The 17,489-nt window shown below is 41.5% G+C and overlaps 3 protein-coding genes across 10 annotated transcripts in view; 2 read left to right on the forward strand and 1 right to left on the reverse strand.

Annotated features, from left to right (window-relative positions):
• The window catches only part of tanc2b (tetratricopeptide repeat, ankyrin repeat and coiled-coil containing 2b), a 163,639-nt gene extending 158,554 nt beyond the window's left edge, over positions 1–5,085 (forward strand). For all 8 annotated transcript variants that reach the window (XM_013908992.1, XM_013908993.1, XM_013908994.1 and 5 more), the window contains 3 exons: positions 119–265; positions 427–527; positions 691–5,085. In XM_013908992.1, coding sequence (XP_013764446.1) covers positions 119–265; positions 427–527; positions 691–2,761 — 2,319 coding nt within the window. In that variant the 3' untranslated portion in view covers positions 2,762–5,085. The remainder of the gene's footprint in view (positions 1–118; positions 266–426; positions 528–690) is intronic.
• A 7-nt stretch (positions 5,086–5,092) lies between these two features.
• g6pc3 (glucose-6-phosphatase catalytic subunit 3) lies at positions 5,093–9,030 on the reverse strand. Its single transcript, XM_005725883.2, has 6 exons — positions 8,777–9,030; positions 7,218–7,324; positions 7,021–7,111; positions 6,785–6,903; positions 6,107–6,248; positions 5,093–5,998 (listed from the first exon to the last, which is right to left on the reverse strand). Exons 1-6 carry the CDS (start codon positions 8,992–8,994, stop codon positions 5,656–5,658), a joined length of 1,020 nt encoding a protein of 339 aa, XP_005725940.1. The 5' UTR covers positions 8,995–9,030; the 3' UTR covers positions 5,093–5,655.
• Positions 9,031–9,144: 114 nt separating this feature from the next.
• Positions 9,145–17,483, forward strand: lsm12b (LSM12 homolog b). Its single transcript, XM_005725882.2, has 5 exons — positions 9,145–9,507; positions 12,102–12,235; positions 12,883–12,992; positions 15,382–15,508; positions 17,044–17,483. Exons 1-5 carry the CDS (start codon positions 9,381–9,383, stop codon positions 17,134–17,136), a joined length of 591 nt encoding a protein of 196 aa, XP_005725939.1. The 5' UTR covers positions 9,145–9,380; the 3' UTR covers positions 17,137–17,483.
• Positions 17,484–17,489: the final 6 nt, after the last annotated feature.

Consider the following 17,489-nt stretch of genomic DNA (forward strand, 5'->3'; position numbering starts at 1 on the left):
TTTTTCCCCCACCCCTAATATATATGTGTGTATGTGTGTGTGTGTGTGTGTGTGTGTATACTGTATATATCATAAATGAAGGATAAGCCAGATGTATCTTTTTGTATTTGTCCAACAGAAGGGGAAGGTGAAGGAGGCTGCACAGCGTTATCAGTACGCTCTCAAAAAGTTTCCACGCGAAGGCTTCAGCGAGGACCTTAAGACATTCAGGGAACTCAAAGTATCGCTCTTCCTCAACCTGTCCCGATGTCGAAGGAAAATGAACGTAAGTCAGCAGAAAAGCAGCAACAGTGAAAAACACTAAATTGTTAAAACTGAAGGATGTTACTAAAGCCTTTGATGGTTAATGATACTATTGGCCACATGTCAATTTCTCTCACTGTTCTGTAGTGTTCATTATTCTTCTCCTGTGCTTAATCTCTCCAGGACTTTGGGATGGCTGAGGAATTTGCTACTAAAGCGCTCGAACTGAAACCAAAATCTTATGAGGCATACTACGCCAGGGCACGCGCCAAGCGTAGCAGCAGGTACACTCATTTTTATCCTTGTACAGATCAGAAGAATGCTTTCCTTTTTCCTTACCCCTTTCTCCGTGGTCTTCCTTTTTAAAGGATCTCTATATTCCTCCCCCAGATTTTACAGTTTTGCGTAATTTACTTTATTTATTTTATTTATTTTCTATTATTTTAGACAATTTCCTGAAGCCTTAGAGGACCTGAATGAAGCCATAAAGCAGTGCCCCAATAACAGAGAAATCCAGCGGCTGCTCCAGAGGGTGGAAGAGGAATGCCACCAACTTAACCAGGAGGAGCACCAGCAGCAGGACCTGGAGCTGGAGCCTCCTCCCTCACCCCCTCCTACACCTCCCCCAGAAGAGGAGGAGTCCCTGTCTCTGTCCATGCCTCTCCCCCCTCCACCAGAGCCCCGTCTGGAAGACATGGAGCCCGTACAGGACTTGTTTGAGGATGAGGACTACCTGGAGCAGGAGCTGGAAGCTATGTCGATGGGTCTGCCCCCACCTGAGTCCCTCTCAAATCCCTCCAGCCTTCCTATAATTCAGAGTCCACCCCTCTCCCCCACACATCCAGATCAGATTTACTTGGCTGGAGGCTCACCCATGGGCCAGCCCTATGAATACCACCCCACCTCTTCCTCCATGTCCTCCCCAACTCGGGGCTCCTACCAGCCCACGTCACCCTCCCTCTCTCCAACACATCAGAACTCCCATTACAGACACAGTCCCCCTCACACCTCCCCAGTACACCAGCCATCCTACCGCTTCAGCCCACCTCCTATGGGTACCGGGGGTCAGGGGATGGATCACCAGAGCCCACCGCCTTCCCCTTTACGTCGGGCTGCTCAGTATAGAGCCAGTCCACCGTTAGAAAGTGTTTGTCTGTACAGGTCTCAGTCTGGGTCACCTGTGCGCTATCAGACAGAGCAGCTTCCTGGAAGACCCAAATCTCCCCTCTCCAAGATGAGCAGCCAACGTTCTTTCCAGCTGAGTTCGCAGCCCTCTTTATCCTCACAACACCACCAAGCCCAAGGCCTCCGTCTGCAGCCTTCCATAGCCCAAATAGTCCGCACAAACCAGCCCAGCAACGTAATGGGAAATAGTAGTTATGGTGGCCAGATGGGCCACTCCATGGGTGGTCGCTATCAAGGGGGTTCAGTGGATGTAGAGAGCCGCTTGGTGTACCAACCCTCACTGGATGGACGGTCAATGTCCCAAGTCCAGGCCAGCCTCAGTTCTGGGGCCCTCTGTCAGCACGGCGGCCGAGGAGGGGTTATGGAGTCGAGCCTGTTGAAGGATGAGCTACCCCAGCGCCCCTCCTCTGCCTACCGCGCCAGCAGTGGGGGCCCAGGGGGCATCCGTTACAGCCAGACACCTCAGATAAGCCGCAGCCAGTCAGCCGCCTACTACCCAGTCTCTGAACACGTTCTTGAGCGTGCCAATGCTATGCCCCCCTGCCAGCTGGGCTCTCCCGAGATCCCCCATATGGTTAGACGCCCTGTGAGTGCCAATACTACTGAAATGAAGCAGCATGTGCCCACCCCTAGGCCTCTCATCCATTCTCAGAGTGTAGGCCTTCGATTCTCACCTTCCAGCAACAACATCTCAACTGGATCCACCTCGAATTTAGCCCCGGGTTTCAGGCCTTCCTCTTCCATTCAGCAGATGGAGATTCCCTTACAAGCCACATACGAGCGCACCTGTGATGACATCTCTCCCATCTCTCCCTCCCAGGGTGGTGGGGGGTTGTATCAGGGAGAGACCACTCGCTCCCGCAATACGCCTTTTATGGGGATCATAGACAAGACGGCTCGGACTCAGCAGTACCTGCATCAGCCCTCACGGTCCAGGGCAATGACATCTATGGACTCTGCCATCAGCCCCACCTCCCCCGGTCAGCTGGTCCAGCAAGGTTCCACCTACAGTCCCCCCGCCTCACTGGGTAATATCGCATACTACAACAAGACCAACAACGCCCAAAACGGACACCTGTTAGAAGAGGATTACTACTCCCAGACTCAGCCCCCCTCTCTGGGAAAGCTGGCCAATGGCTCCCGTGGCAGTGGGGACATCCTGGAACGGGTCAGCCAGGTGCCCACCTACCCAGACGTGAAGGTGGCGAGGACTCTGCCCGTGGCACAGGCCTACCAGGACAACATGTACCGACAGCTCTCGCGTGACTCCCGGACCCAAGGCCCCACCTCCCCCATCAAACCAAAGAGACCATTTGTGGAGTCGAATGTGTGATGGCCTGTCTGTGATTGGATGGTTGGACTGGGCTTGTTAGTGGAACTGAGAGAGTAAAAAATATTTAGCTCGACAGAAGATGTGACGGGGTGTGTGTGTGTCATGGACGAACTCATCTCAACGAACTCACTAGAGAAAGAAAACCACAAAGCCAACAAACACACTTTAGGGTATTAGACATTATCTTATATGAAAAACATAACGGTGAGAAGTGATTCTTTCAATATCATAATCTGCAAACAGGTAGGATAACAGGAGGATCGCAAGTTGTAATCTAAATCAGAGACCAGTTCACTTCCAACACGTGGCACATTGTCCCCACGTGTGACCACATCAGGTGGGACTCCAAGAGTGAAAGTACTACCCATCGGACTCTACTTGTGGACTCTGTATCCATCTTCTGTTCTTTCAAAGTGTGCTCTTAACCAAGGTTGCTAGTAGGCTCTATTCTATGTAATACAATATTATATGTTCAATACTGTACATTGCTCAGAAAATACAAATGGCTCAACAACTCAGTACTTAGAGAAAAATGACAATATTTATAATTAAGTTATATATTGTACATAAAAAGAAAACAAAACATAGTTTGCATTTTGACTTTTATTCTGTTAACCCTGCCTCTGTGTCACACTGCAAGTCATACGGATGTGGAAAACCGACCGGTGGACAAGGGACACAGACAAACTTTGACTGATGAAGTTACCTCTGTTGTGTCAAAATAAAAAGAATTTTGCTATAATATAATGCAAGCGAATGTGTCAACCTGCAGATTATTTTTTGATAGATTAGTTAGAAAATGATAAAGTTGTCATTCCCACTTCCCCAGCAACATCTTCACAACATATTTTGCTCTATCGGCAAACCAAAAGAGTTTAAGGAGAAAGCAGAAGAGCAACAAATCTTCACCCTCTTTTAAATGATATCAGTCGATAATCACAGTAATTAAATATGTATTGTCTGTCAGGCAATAATAGCAAATTATTTTGGCTGCAACTTGTCTTTCACTCAGTTGGGTGCTTTTATCAAATGGCAGAAAAATCAAAATCAAAGTTTGCCTCTGTCCCTCCTCCGTGTGAGCGATGGCGGAAAGTACTCAGCGACTAAAAGCAAGCAAATGCATACACAACCACTGTTACCAACCTTTCCCTTTCTTCTGCATTGTTTTTATGATTTCTTTTAAATCATAATGCATTTTTATTCAGCCACTTCTGCACTAAAATGCCTGACAAGGTCTTAACTAAGGGTGCACTTTATGTATTTTACTTACTTTGTTACGATTGTTACATTAGGAGTAAGTGAAAGTGGGCAAGTGATCCGTCAGATCGCTGATCAGTGCTAACCAGACTACGACAGACACTTATTATGTGAATTGCAATGCAGTGGTGAGTGATAATGTTCAGAATCTGGGATGATATATAAACTTTCTAGCACAAGAGGTATGTATTGGCTCAGATATTTCACTCTGTCCAGTTCAGGTTTGTTAGATAGTTTGTCTGTTTAGAGAGGCGAATCATACTTAAGTAACTCCACCTCATAAAAATATATTCCTCTAACTCTGAATCACTGGTTTTGACACCATGTCCACTGGCACACGTCTTCTAAATAAATCGAACCTACTGCAACAACAAAAGCCTGAGATTTCAGTATCCAGGAGCTCTGTAATTTGGAGTTTGAGTCATAGAGATGATGAATAATGAAAATATTGAAGTAATTTATATATGTGGGAATGATTATAGACTATTTGTCTGTAACATTTTATTTTGGATGTCTGATAAAGAATAAATGGAGACAGTTGTCCTCAGTTTCACCTGCTACTGGAGAGAAGCCCTACTTAACTTTACAGAAATGAAGGTATAAACTGTATTATACTTAATTTAAACAGGACTTTTTAAGTTGAGGTTATTTGAGGGTGTATGGTTTCAAGCTATCTGTGTATATTAGTTCGCTGTAAATAGTCTGATGCATGTTCTATTCTTTCCATGACCTCAAGCAGAAACATGTATAGCAGTGTCTCTGGTGTGTGTGTGTGTGGTACAACGTTTGGATTAAGATGAGGAGACTGCTATCCCCCGAACTTATCCTTGTCATTTTCCCTCAACCACGCCAGACAAAAAAGTTCTTTTTATTTTATTTTAACATATTTGCTTGCTGAGCAGAGTTCTCTTGTCTGTAAATGTGAGCTTTCAGATCGCTGTGAAGTTTAATTAAAAACAATAAAAAAGAATGTGTTTTTATCTCATGATAACTGATTGTAATCTGTACAGTCGAACATATGTATTGGAAAAAAGGAGAACATATTTATAAATGGTTACCAACTGAAACACGCCCTGCATGTCAATCATTTATTTATTTTTTTACTGATTTGGGAATAACATAGGAATGTAGCTTTCAAGTTTTTCGGTCACAAAGCAACAACACAAAACTGAGCATCAGACATTTGCACAATGCTCAAATTCTTTGCCTTTCACTAGTCGCAAATCTGAGGTTTTAAACCTCGGTAACAATCTTTGACTCGTAAAGATTCAAACAACACAAAATGCACATAAACAAAGTTGCACTTTTCCCAATAAAGTCGATATTTAGCAAAAATACTGTAGTATTTACAACACTTATGATTGCACTAGATTCACTAGAGACATACTTTACGCCACAATGTCTCAATACCGGCACTTTTAAAATCATCAAATAAGAGGAAAAACACAGGTCACAGACTGGATAAAAGGCCATTGTTTAGTGAATTTTAAGACGTGAAAATTAAACTTAACCCATACCCATCAAAATGGTTCTGAAACGCAGCGAACATTAAACATTAAATGTGTTTATACAAACTCTGAAGGAAACTCCAGTTTTGGGAGGTGTTTAAGGTGCACATCATGTGTGGAGGACCTCTTCTAGTCTTTCCTTTTTTTGAATGTTAATAGGTGTACCAGCCCAGGCACAAGTACCATAACGATCAGAGGCACTAGGACGAATTTGACGAAGAACAGGCTGTAGAAAAGGCCCAGTGGTCGGACCGGGAGCGGTAGACGATTCACGTGGTAAAGACCCATGGATGATACAGCCATAGACAAAGCTCTGGGAGCCCAAGGTAGAGACCATCCACCAGGCTTCCAGTACTGTGCCAGCCCCAAACCCAACAGGGCCCCACAGTCTCGGGTGAGAGAGGAGAATGGGGCTGTGTCCAAACGAATCCATTCTGCATGGCTGCACCATTTCTTTGCCAAAGCAATAGACCTGTTGAATCAAAAACATGACCGGTCATGGAAGGAAGTCCCTTTATATTATCACAATATATACTGATCAGACTCACTGATTAAACATTAATGTAATAGAGTAACTCACCAGGAGAGGTCAATTCCCAGCTGCTTTAATCCAGCATGGAGCATCAGAGCTCCGAACAGCAGCCCAAAGCTTAAACTAAAGAAGAACAGCAGGGGGCGACCTTCTGGTACTCTGCAGCTCAGGACAATCCCCAGAATGAAACCTGACAAGAGCATTTCATCAGATTAAGCTGCACACATGGGAAAACTACCCTATGGGTCTGACAAATCCAATTATGAAATTCTTTTTTGGGAACTACAAAAATCCTGTAGAATTGCACAGATAGTTGATAGCAAGCAGCTCAAAAACCAGCACAAGTGATGATGGAGTGCACTAGTTCTACATCTGTGTTAGAAATATTAACACTGAATAATGTTTTGGAGCAACCAATGCTTTGATTCAGAGGACACCTGTTTTAGGAGGGGCATCAATCATTTCAGCAAATCACATTCTGCAGCACAGCTGCATATTTACACAATCTAGGTCTTAAACATTCTTGCCTGTAATCCATTAGAGTCAGTCAGTGAAAATATTTAGTGTATTTTGAATTTAAACCTGTATGATTTGCAGCTGTGATCATATATCAAACAAAAATGGCTTTTACACTTTGGAGATCACTGCATTTGGCTTTTAATATACTTTTTATAAAGTGCCCCGCCTTTTTCAGAAATATGATTTTTGCATAATATGTATTCAGACCTGTAATGGAGCCAGCAACGACCTGATGAGGAAAGTGTGCGAGGATAAAGATCCTGGAGATTCCAACTGCAACAAGCATCACCACATAGAGGACGTAGGGAGCAGCTGATAAGAGAACACTCCGGATTCAGAAAAGGAGAGATTTGTTTAAAAGTAGTTCCAATGTGCAGCAGTTTTGTGCATTTTTAGAGCCAAAGCAGCATACTGCGCTGGATTTAGCTTAAACAGGGACGTACCTGTGAGAACGGGAGTACAGAAAGGACCCCAGCGAGGACACAATGACCCACCAGACTGCTGCTGTCACCATCGCATGTCCAGACGGACTGCCTGGGAAACAGATGCCAACTTTGGACTTGGAGATCTGAATGTTTGATGATTTAAGGACATTGGCTATGACTCAGACACAGTCTATTTTTCTAAGACAACTTCTAACCTGGGCCTGTTTCACAGGTGGACGGAAACTGGTGAATTTTCGGTTGCTTGTTGACAAAAAGACGCGATTCACCGATCCACCAGAATGGCCTCTCTCCAAACAGCAACCTGATTAAAAATAAATATAATATATAAATACATTTACACACACCCCAAATAACACAAATACATTCAAGGTCATGGCTTCACTATATTTTACTACATTTAATACGGTTTTTAACTTGTTGAATCTAAGACTTTTTTTTTCTCCAAAAGCCTCTACATATTTACTCTTCATTCTTCTTTTTACTTTACTGAATCTTATTTAGTTCAAAGTTCCTTACTGTATTATATTTGGCTTCTCTATACCTCTACATGAACACTCGCAGAAAATAATTAGTGTAATCAGAAATATCGAAATCAAAATAATACATGGCTTTTAAAAATCTATATTATGTCCATAGTAGTTTAGTTGTATTGTTTCTCTACTTGGTACATTTGTAATGTATTTTGTATTTTTCCTTTTTTTCCCCTTAATTGTTGAGGATTTGGGGCTTCATTTTTTCTATGCATGTTCCTCTGTCTTTTGCATGTTTTCCTTAAATTTATCTTGTTTTATTTCAAGTTTTTAATGGTATAATGTAAACGCATTTATTATAATGAAAAAAAATGTATTTGTAATAACATTGTAACAACAATGTTATTAGTATGCAGGATCGCACCAAAGTATATTTCAGATCTTGAGGTCCTCAGCTAAGGCTGCTCTGGCCACCCCATAATCTCAGCTGGAAACCAAATGTGTTCAGGCTTTTTCTGTCAGGACACCCTTTCTCTGGTACAATCTGCCTGAGGAGATTTAGCTCATTATAATCTTTTAAATTTCTTAAAGAGACTTTTTACGAGCATTCTTTCCACTTCGTGTTACCACTTTGTTGTCTCTCATATTTGCTTTATTTTATATTCGTATTTGCTTCTTTTAGTAATCATTTTTTAATTTATTTATTTTCTGTCTTTAATTCTCCCGTTTATCTTTGCGTTCTCAGTATTCATATACCTTATGTTGTTTAATTTTTATTTCTTATTAAACGTTTTATTTGCTGTTTCCTATCTCACCTTGTGAAGCATTTTATAACTTTGTTATTATCCATCTATATCGTTGCTTCCCTAAAATTTAATCCGTTGAAAATTTTGGTCAAATTTGTGTTATATGGTTACTTCTTGTTTTTAATTTCCATTTCTTTTCGTCACTTTTCTTGTTACACTCCAGGCTGTTTGTGGGGAAAATTCCATTGAACGGTCCCAAAGGTTCCGCTCATTTCTGTTTCACGTCGGACTAATACAGGGTTGTACTACTTTGCTGTACCGGAAGCAAAGACTAAACTAAAATTATTTTTATTTGTTTAAACTGGAAAAAATGAACATGTGCAGGCGGTCTTGAATATATAATTAACAATTTTAATGTGAAAAAAGTTATGTATGTAATGTAGCAACATGCTAGCATGAGACATACAACCGCAATGGTAAGTGTAAAAACTAAGATGGACGGGAATATTCAAATCGTGCTTCATTAAAACGCCTTACCATTTGAACACTAAGTTTAACCACTCCGATATAGCTGCCATCCAAAGCACCGCTACCCCAGCTCTCCTGTTGATGAAATAAGTAAAAGGAAAGACGAGCAAAAAGGCTGCTTTAGGGTCTCCCATATGAGTGACCGTAAGCCAGAATTTCTCCTGAGTCTTCGTCCTCTGCTGGAGACCTTCGGCCATCCAGACGCCTTGGGTATAAAGCTCCTCCATTCCTTTCTGCCTTCTCCCAGTACAAACACTTTGATATGTAGATGGAAATCTAAAGACAGCCCTTTATTTGATGTGTTACAATGAATTCCACAGTACTGCTCTACATCCGGTAGGGGGCGGGGCACATCGGAAGGCGGTTCAATGGGAAACAAAGCGACATCCTTCGTCGAAGAGAGAAGTTGTATTCGTAGTAGTTCTGCAGTTGAAGACCTTAGTTAGTGATTCAATGACACAACTTTACTTAAACTAGATTCGATTTGGCAGGAATTATAATTCATCACATTAGAAGAAACGATCGACGTACTTTTGTTACGCTCAGGTTTCGTCTCCATACGACATCGCGTCGCTTTACGTAAAGCAGGCGCTCCGGTTTCCTGGCGGAGAAGATGGCGGCTCCTGGACCCGGGGAGTATTTTAGCGTCGGGAGCCATGTCGCATGCGTCACATGCTTGGGCCAACGTCTGCAAGGAGAAGTTGTCGCGTTTGACTACCAGTCCAAGATGTTAACTCTGAGTATCCTTTTGTTTGTTTCGAGCTGCGGATGGAGGGGTTGCTGGCCTGCCTGGCTGCAAGGGCCTGTAGGGTAACCGAAATGTGGCAAATAGTGATCCGCGCAGGCGTAATTGGTGCTAGCAGAAGCACACACGTTTGCCCGTTTTATATATTTTCTTGTTTCGGATAGCACCTCATCTATCTTCTGTCTGTATAAGCCTTTAGTTGGGGTTGCCTGGTAATTTCTTGGCCTCTCGTTAGCCGCTCTAGCAGCGCATGTGTTTTGAATCCACTCATTGTATTGCCAGCCCTCAACATGGATCACTATCTGGCAACGAATCCTCGTAAGGCATCATGGCTGTGTGCTCTCAGCAGGCACAACCGTTGCTAGTTAGCGAGCTAACTGATACTGGGAGAGTCTCGCGTGTTGATGGTCCACATATTGACCTCACATGGTTGGTGGTGCCATCAGCCGGAGATGCTCACGATTATTTGTACAAGTTAGAGATTAAGTGGTTTCCGAGTCCACGCTACACAATCAGGGTGGTTTTAGCATGTTAGCATGCTAGATTTCGGTCAAACCCACACTGCAGCTACTGGCTAGCTCAATTAACGGGTTTGGCGTTCTCAAGCTTATCAGCTGGGCTGTAAATATTGTGTGATTGTGCCACAGTTCATTTTAACACGAGTCATTTGGGTGGGAGTAATAACTTACTTACTAACACTAGTTTGCTGGCGAACATGTCTACACCCATCAGTGTGAGTGAATGAGTGAGTGAGCGAATGTGCATCTTATCATGTTCCTTTATCTCTGATCATAGAGTTAATTGCACAGACTCGAGAGGTTATCGTGTAGTTGTCGTCATTGTGGCCAAACTTTGAGGTGATTAAATCAAATGAAGAGTGGGGAGCGCTTAGAGCTGATAGTCATGGTCTTTCTAAGTGTTAGTTTAACACTAAAAACACTCTGTGACGTTGTCTGAGCTGTAGAAACGCCTGGACACCTACTTTCAGCTCTACAATGTGTGATAATGACGTTATAAACGTGTAAGTGTGCTCAATAGCCATACAGGCATTGTATGTATTGTATGACTAATCGAGGTAATATGTTCACATGCTAAGTTTGAATGCAAGGCCTGTGTAAAATCAGATGACTTTTCTTATGTATTTATCGACTTTCAGACAGTCGTTTCCAATGTATTTATTGCAAGAAGTCGGTTTATTCATCAACAGAAGTCATAACTTAAGAAGTTTTTTTTTTTTTTTTTTTTTTTTATGGATCAGTTTGCCAAAAAACATATACCGCTCAGTTAGATCTAATGTTCATAAATGGTGTGCCTTGGGATTTGGTGAGATCCATCTATTATTTAAGCAGCTGCACTAGAACTTAATGAGTTGAATTTATATTTGCTAAATTAGCGAACTTCTAAGGTCCCAAAAGATGGTGAGGAAAACAGGACAGTGGATCACTGTATTTTGTGAACCAGAGAGTGGGCAATCCCCTGCCTATACAAAAGAGACTATCTGTGAATGACAGTATTATCTTTCAAGACAAGTTGACTAATCTTAACATTATTCCAAGACGGAATACATAAACCCACACTCGATTAGAATTAGAGGCAGACAGTTTGTTGGAATATCTGTGGAGGGAAACTATATGGGAGTAGAACTTACTGCAAAGTGCAAAAGGGCTATTTTGCTACAGGCGTGCTATCATAAGTGTATAGTCAAAAGAAGAATTGATTGCATGGAGGATGTTCTATGCAGATGTGAATTCATGTGTGCCATGAAATGTTGGTTTGCTTTTAGGTGCACAAAACCTTTTAAAACTGCTGCTGTGATATAGAACCCAGAGCGAAACAAAAATCAGACTAGTTCTTATGTTACGCTTGAGTTCCCAAGTCAGCAGTTTACTGTTTAAGTACAGTGAGAGGAAACTTTACGTGTTATGACTTAAATAAATAACAAACAGGCAGTGTTAAAGCCCAAACAATGTGTGTATTTCCGGTCAGTCATAGAGCGAGCCAGCCCTGTATTAAGTAGCAATAATAATAACACTTTAGTAATGTAGCTCTTTTTCAGACTTGGTTACAATAAGCTTCACAATCAGTAATCAGCAAGAGAAGGTAAAATGGTAACAGCAGCAAGTAAACACTGAAAAACTTGGATAAACTTGATATGACGGGTAATAAATAAATCAATGCAGTAATAATAAATTAAAGTGGAGTGGTGATAAAGCAATTTCACTCGCTAAAGGCCGTTATGGTAAGTTGTAGATACTGGGTTTGCTGACCTTGTTATGGGTGCTTCGTGACTGTGGATCAGTACATGGTTTTTTTTGCAGTTTTTCCTCTCATAACACATTTTAGCCGTCTCCATTCATTCTTTCATTCATTCATAGATGCTACAGGTGGCAGCAATGCTTTCGGTAGTCCCATGCTGTAACTGGCACTACCTTTCACTGTCAGTGTTTGTCAGCCAGTGTTCTCTGAATAATGAGCTTCTCTGTGCAGAAAACCAATGTCCCAAGTTCTTCAAGGGGACAGATAATAGTCATTTTTGTTCTGTCATTCACTGTCACAAAGTTGTTTGCCTTGACCTAAGTGCCTTCAAAGAATGTGCTTCCTCCAGTGGTAAGCCAAACCTCAACGACGTCATCCTGATCAACTTAGCCTATGTTTCTGATGTGGACATTATAAATGACCGCACTGAGACTCCACCCCCTCTAGCATCACTGAATGTTAGCAAGGTAAGTCCAATAATTTATTTTCTTTTTATACCATTTATTGGTTTTTATGCCTCGGGTTACATCAAGTGTGGTGGGCGTCAGGCGCTGTTGGTGAATGGGCCAGGATATCTCCTAACTTTACAATGAGGATTGCCTGAATGCTCCAAAAATACTTGGCCCTCAGTGAAATACTGTATTCTTTTGGCCAAAATGCATTTGCCGTTTCGGCTGCGTTTTGAAGAGGCTGTGAAATGGGGCTGGCATCGTCAGTAGGTCTAGAAATAGACTTCTGAGGATTGAGACCCTGATTTGGAAAATTGGAACGCAGCAGAAATAAAAGTCAGTGTTTATAGATTATTTCCCTCCCCCCACTTAAATAAAGTAAGCCCAAACTGAGGCCGTGAATAAATGGAGACATGTCGAGGGTGTTTAAATGCTGAGATATAAACACTGCCTCTGTAATCCTATGCGGGAAAGTGAAATGTACTTTTATATAAACCAAGTTCACTGCTGGAGTGCTGAACCTAAAATCACAATTGGAACCTGAAATTTAGTTTTTGCAGTTAAAAGAATAAGCTGTTCTTGTTTCAGACCAAATATTTGATGTGCCTAAAGAAAAAAAAATTAAATAAAAAAAAATGCTGTGTGTTCTGTTTTAATCTTTACAGCTTGCCAATCGAGCACGGACAGAAAAAGAGGACAAGCTGTCCCAAGCCTATGCAATCAGTGCTGGGGTTTCTGTGGAGGGCCAACAGCTATTCCAGACTATTCACAAAACGTAAGAACTTTATGCTACTGTTCATTCACTTCACAGGTCAGATGGGGGTAAATGTTCACCTGATCGGGTCAAATTTTTCACTGCATACTATATGTATCATTGACCACTAATTTGTGAGTATTTTATGCCACTAGTGGCTTAAATCACTTAAAGATCTTCATCATTCAATCAAAATCAATGGAAGGACACTCACTGACCATCTTGAATCCTACAAAGAGAGTATAACAACAAAGACTTAATGTCATGTCAAAAAGGGAAGTAAAATATTCAAAAGAAAAACTAACCGTTCAGCAGAATCATGCTGCTTATTTAGAAAACAGAAAGCAATGACATCATTTTTTTCCTTTTAAAAAAGCTGACTTTGAAAGTTTGAAATGTGAACTAATATCATTTTTTCTCTAGCCATGTTAAAAATGAAAAATTCACAGTGTACACATCTGTACATTGTGCAGATGTGTACACAACAGTGAAAACAAACCAGTAAACTTGCTGTTTGAAGAATTAGATTGAATTTTAAATACATAGATTTTTTTTTTCCCATTGCCAAAACTTTCAGGGATTTTCTTGATAGTTTAATAACCTCACAGTTGCATCAGAGCGAAGCTCTTGCCAGCATTCAGATACAGTTATGACCGTATTTATTTGGACAGAATGGACAATGACAACTTTAATTTTAGCTACACTGAAACCTGCTTCAAGTTACATTTATACAACTGGTGTATAACTCTTGGCTTTCCCAAAAAGTTGATCCTGTTCATCTGGACTGGTTTTCAGCGGGAGAAACGTTTCATCACTCATCCAAGTGACTTCTTCAGTCTTAGCTGACTGCAGGTCTCCCCAACTTTATAAACAGTACATTTGCACAGTGACTGAAATACTAATGATCAAGGAACTGACCTCACAGCCCATTGTTCCTTCAGTGGGCTAGTTTCAGTCTGATCCCAGTTTTTTATAAATTAAGCAGGTAAAAAATCTGGTGATCATCGTGGCTTTAGAGTTTGGAAGCTGTTTCTGTGAATCTACGACATGTGATGAAAGGAGCTGTCAATGCAGGCCAGAAAGACATGTCTGAGAGATCATAGACTCTAGATTACAGTGCAGCAAGTACTCCTGGCCATCATGCAGTGTTGGATGAAGTAACAGCAATGACTAGTTGTCTGTGGGCTCTTCACTTGTCTGAGTCCATAACGGTGTTTAATGCCCTGCTTTAGGCTGCAGAGTCAAATCTCGATCTTTGTAATTGTAATGGGGACAGATGGATGCTTTGCTGGGCTTGGCAATTAAAAAAAAAAGAAAAGAAGAAGAAGCCTGGAACAGAGGTAGATGGTCACAGGATCCTTTCTATAGTCAATAAGAAACACCCCCATCATATGTCCATCATAGAGAGAATACTCTGTGACAAGCTGCAAAATGGCGATCGTTGATCAGTCACAAGGTCAGGTTAGTGGGAAGAAGGAACAAAAAAAGGGGGGGAAAGCCAGACCTGTTTAGGAACAGCATTATTTGGACAGTCAAATGCAGCTAGGTTGACTGGAAAGAGCTTTACAATGCAAATTGAAACTTACTGAGAATGCACTACAAAAACAAAGCGAAAGTTGTTGGAAGGCAGAGATGTTGAATTTCAACAATAACCTGATCTTAACCCACTCGAGCAAGAATTTCCTTCAGTTGTGTGATAAAGGAAAAGGAATGCAAAGTATTAAACCCAGTCATTGATGTCTGAGATTTAGGAGTAACTCAGGATCAATATTAATGGGGGAAAAGTCCTTGGCGACTAAAAGATTAAAAATAGTTTTATTTAAAAGTGGTTGAAATTTGTAAAGCTTTCATGTTTTTGTGCAACCTGTTGAAATAAAGCTCTAATCTGTAAATTGAAACCGAAATATATTTTCATCTTGTTCCCTTTGAGCTGATTCATGAAGATGAATGCGTCTCTTGATAATTTAACTTTTACACTTTGTGACATGAAGGAATCAGGCTGAAGTTTCAGATATCTGATCCAGCCATGTTTTAGCCCTGAATCAGACTAATTGGATACCTGTCTGAGCCTTTTCCGTCTTCTTTAGTCAAAGGTCATATTTTGAATAAAACTCATCTTTTTTTGCAGCTCACATAGTTTTTGATTTAAAATGTTTTCAAAAACACAGGAGACCAGATGCCCCACAGAATTGTTCACTCAGAAACGTGAAACCTGTCCATTGTTGGCTCTGGTTTCACTTTCAGGTCGTTAACTCTCCGTATGACAAATGTGCTGCTTGTTTAACCTGCTTAAACTGGTTACCTTAGAAACGGAGCTATAGATGTCATAAACACCAGTATGACATTTGCAGAAAGAAAACAAAAAAGCATTTTCAGCTGTGGCTAAAAGGTCGTTTTCTTTTCTTTACAGCATCAAAGACTGTAAATGGCAGGAGAAGAACATTATTGTGATGGACGACGTCATAATCTCACCGCCTTACCAGGTTGAGAACTGCAAAGGCAAAGAGGGAAGCGCTTTAAGTCATGTACGCAAAATAGTAAGTACTACTACACTTTCTATTTTCACATGTGTAACTGTTTATTTCATGATGACTTTGTCTTCAGCTTTTGCTTTTACTTGATTGGGGGGGGGTTAGAGATGAGTGACATTTTCAGACTTGATTTTTTTTTTTTCTCTTTTTTGTGTGTGAGCATGTGCTCATCTCCACATGCTTGCAAGTTTGGATTAATCTAATAAATCCGCAAATCCCTCGACCTCTGTTACTTCACCTTTGTCCGTGATGAGTGCCCCATATGTTGCATTTTAACAACAGTTTTTTGAAGTTGTATGCAAATGTGATCGCTGTGCTCTGTGTTGAATGTTCTGTTCTTGGTAGCATGCATCACTAATTCCCTGAAGGCTTATAATCGTTCTTATTGAAGGAGTTCAGTTCCACTCTTAGCCTCTTCCTCGCTGACGATTTGATCGCTTTTCTAGGAAAATTCAAGTCTGTAAATCTGTGCTGTCTTGTTTTGGGCAAGGACAGAAAACGGTGTAAATGGAAAGTGCAAATGTTCCCCCGATTAGACACTTTCCCCCCCACCCAACGCAGTGTAAGACTTCCACATTCAAGTGTATACAGTAGGTGTGTGTCTGTCACATAAAGCTGCTCAATCGTTACAAACTATTATCAGGATTATTTAGCACAATCATTCGTAAACTTAAGAGTCTCATCTCGAAGGGGGATGACCAGTGAATAAGCTGCAGGTCAACTGCTGGAGGGAGGTGGGTGCAGACAGGGATGGGGACCTTGGATCACCTGCATGGCAGCAACAGGGTGAGCGATGGAGAGCTTAAGCTAACTGCCAGCTGTTAGGCACCACAGAAAGCGAACTGTTGTGAGACACCCTGAGCAATCAAGAGAACCACTAATAGCACTTTACACAGGTTCATATATGGAGACTTTGTGAGTTTGACTTTCGGTTAAAAAAAAAGTTACCGGGGGGGGGGGTGTCTCTGGCTTTCGGTCCTCTGTGCAGAAATCACGTGTATTTTTATGCCATGGAGCTGAGAGCAGCTTCTGAAATATGCCAGTCATTGGTGTTGCATTCGGTGGCCTCAGGCCTCATTCTCTAGTTTTTATACACCCATTCCCATCACACTCCAGAACTTGACAGACACTTTGTTGATGGGTACCAGGTAGTCATGGCTAAACACGATTTGAATTGAGCAAGACCACATTCATTTAGCTATTAACTTTAGCTATGGTCCCAGTGAGGGGAACTTAAAGATAAGCATGTGTTTGGGGGGCCGTAACAGTAATTCGTCATAAGACTTGCTTTTTATATTTGGAAAATGTTTGTTGAGCTTCTCGGAGCCGGTGACTTGTTTTGTTTCACGTCAGTTGTGACTCAATTTTGTTGTTATTCCTATCTTTGGTTTTTCCAGGCTGAAACAAGTTCAGATTGGTCTCGTTTCTGTCAATTTGGTGTCTCTATGTTCTATCTGTAAACCATAGCTGGTTCAAGTCTCACCATAGTAATTTTATCTATTAATAATGTTTTCTTTATTGTTTTTGCTTTACCCTCACAGGTTGAGAAACATTTTAGAGACGTGGAAAGTCAGAAGTCCATGCAACGTTCACAAGCACAGCAAACACAGAAGGACTCCACTTTATCTTCTTGAGTTGGCGGTGCGGGTCGGCCGGAGAAGGCGACGCGGGTGGTTTTGTTCCCACTGCCAGACAAAGTCGGCATTCCTTCTCCACAGTCGGAGACCACCAGGAGGAGCGCTGAGGGCCCTGGATCCCGAAGATCAAAATACCATTAAATGAAAAAGACAAAAAAAGAAAGAGGAAAGATTAAATCTTAAATTAGACTTTATAAAGAATAATTTAAACATGAACCATAAACCAACCATAGTTTCCTTAACTAACTTGTCTCATTCTGCCCCCACTCCTCCCCTCTTGTCCTTGAAGCCTTTTCTTTTTCCCGCCCTCCTTCCTTTGCCTTCAGTTCCATTTCAAAAAAGAGAAAACT

Source organism: Pundamilia nyererei, unplaced genomic scaffold (assembly GCF_000239375.1).
Source record: "Pundamilia nyererei isolate P.nyererei 1_Seehausen unplaced genomic scaffold, PunNye1.0 scaffold00017, whole genome shotgun sequence".
In the NCBI taxonomy this organism is placed as follows: Eukaryota; Metazoa; Chordata; class Actinopteri; order Cichliformes; family Cichlidae; genus Pundamilia; species Pundamilia nyererei.

Excerpts from the sequence above, each read along its gene's own strand:
- g6pc3 (XM_005725883.2), bottom strand. The coding sequence starts at position 8,994 with ATGGAGGAGCTTTATACCCAAGGCGTCTGGATGGCCGAAGGTCTCCAG. Across the intron at positions 7,325-8,776 it reads TTAAACTTAGTGTTCAAATG|GTTGCTGTTTGGAGAGAGGC; the intron begins GTAAGGCGTTTT and ends ATTTTTAATCAG. Across the intron at positions 7,112-7,217 it reads CACCTGTGAAACAGGCCCAG|GCAGTCCGTCTGGACATGCG; the intron begins GTTAGAAGTTGT and ends TCTGTTTCCCAG.
- lsm12b (XM_005725882.2), top strand. The coding sequence starts at position 9,381 with ATGGCGGCTCCTGGACCCGGGGAGTATTTTAGCGTCGGGAGCCATGTC. Across the intron at positions 12,993-15,381 it reads TTCCAGACTATTCACAAAAC|CATCAAAGACTGTAAATGGC; the intron begins GTAAGAACTTTA and ends TTTTCTTTACAG. Across the intron at positions 15,509-17,043 it reads TAAGTCATGTACGCAAAATA|GTTGAGAAACATTTTAGAGA; the intron begins GTAAGTACTACT and ends TTACCCTCACAG.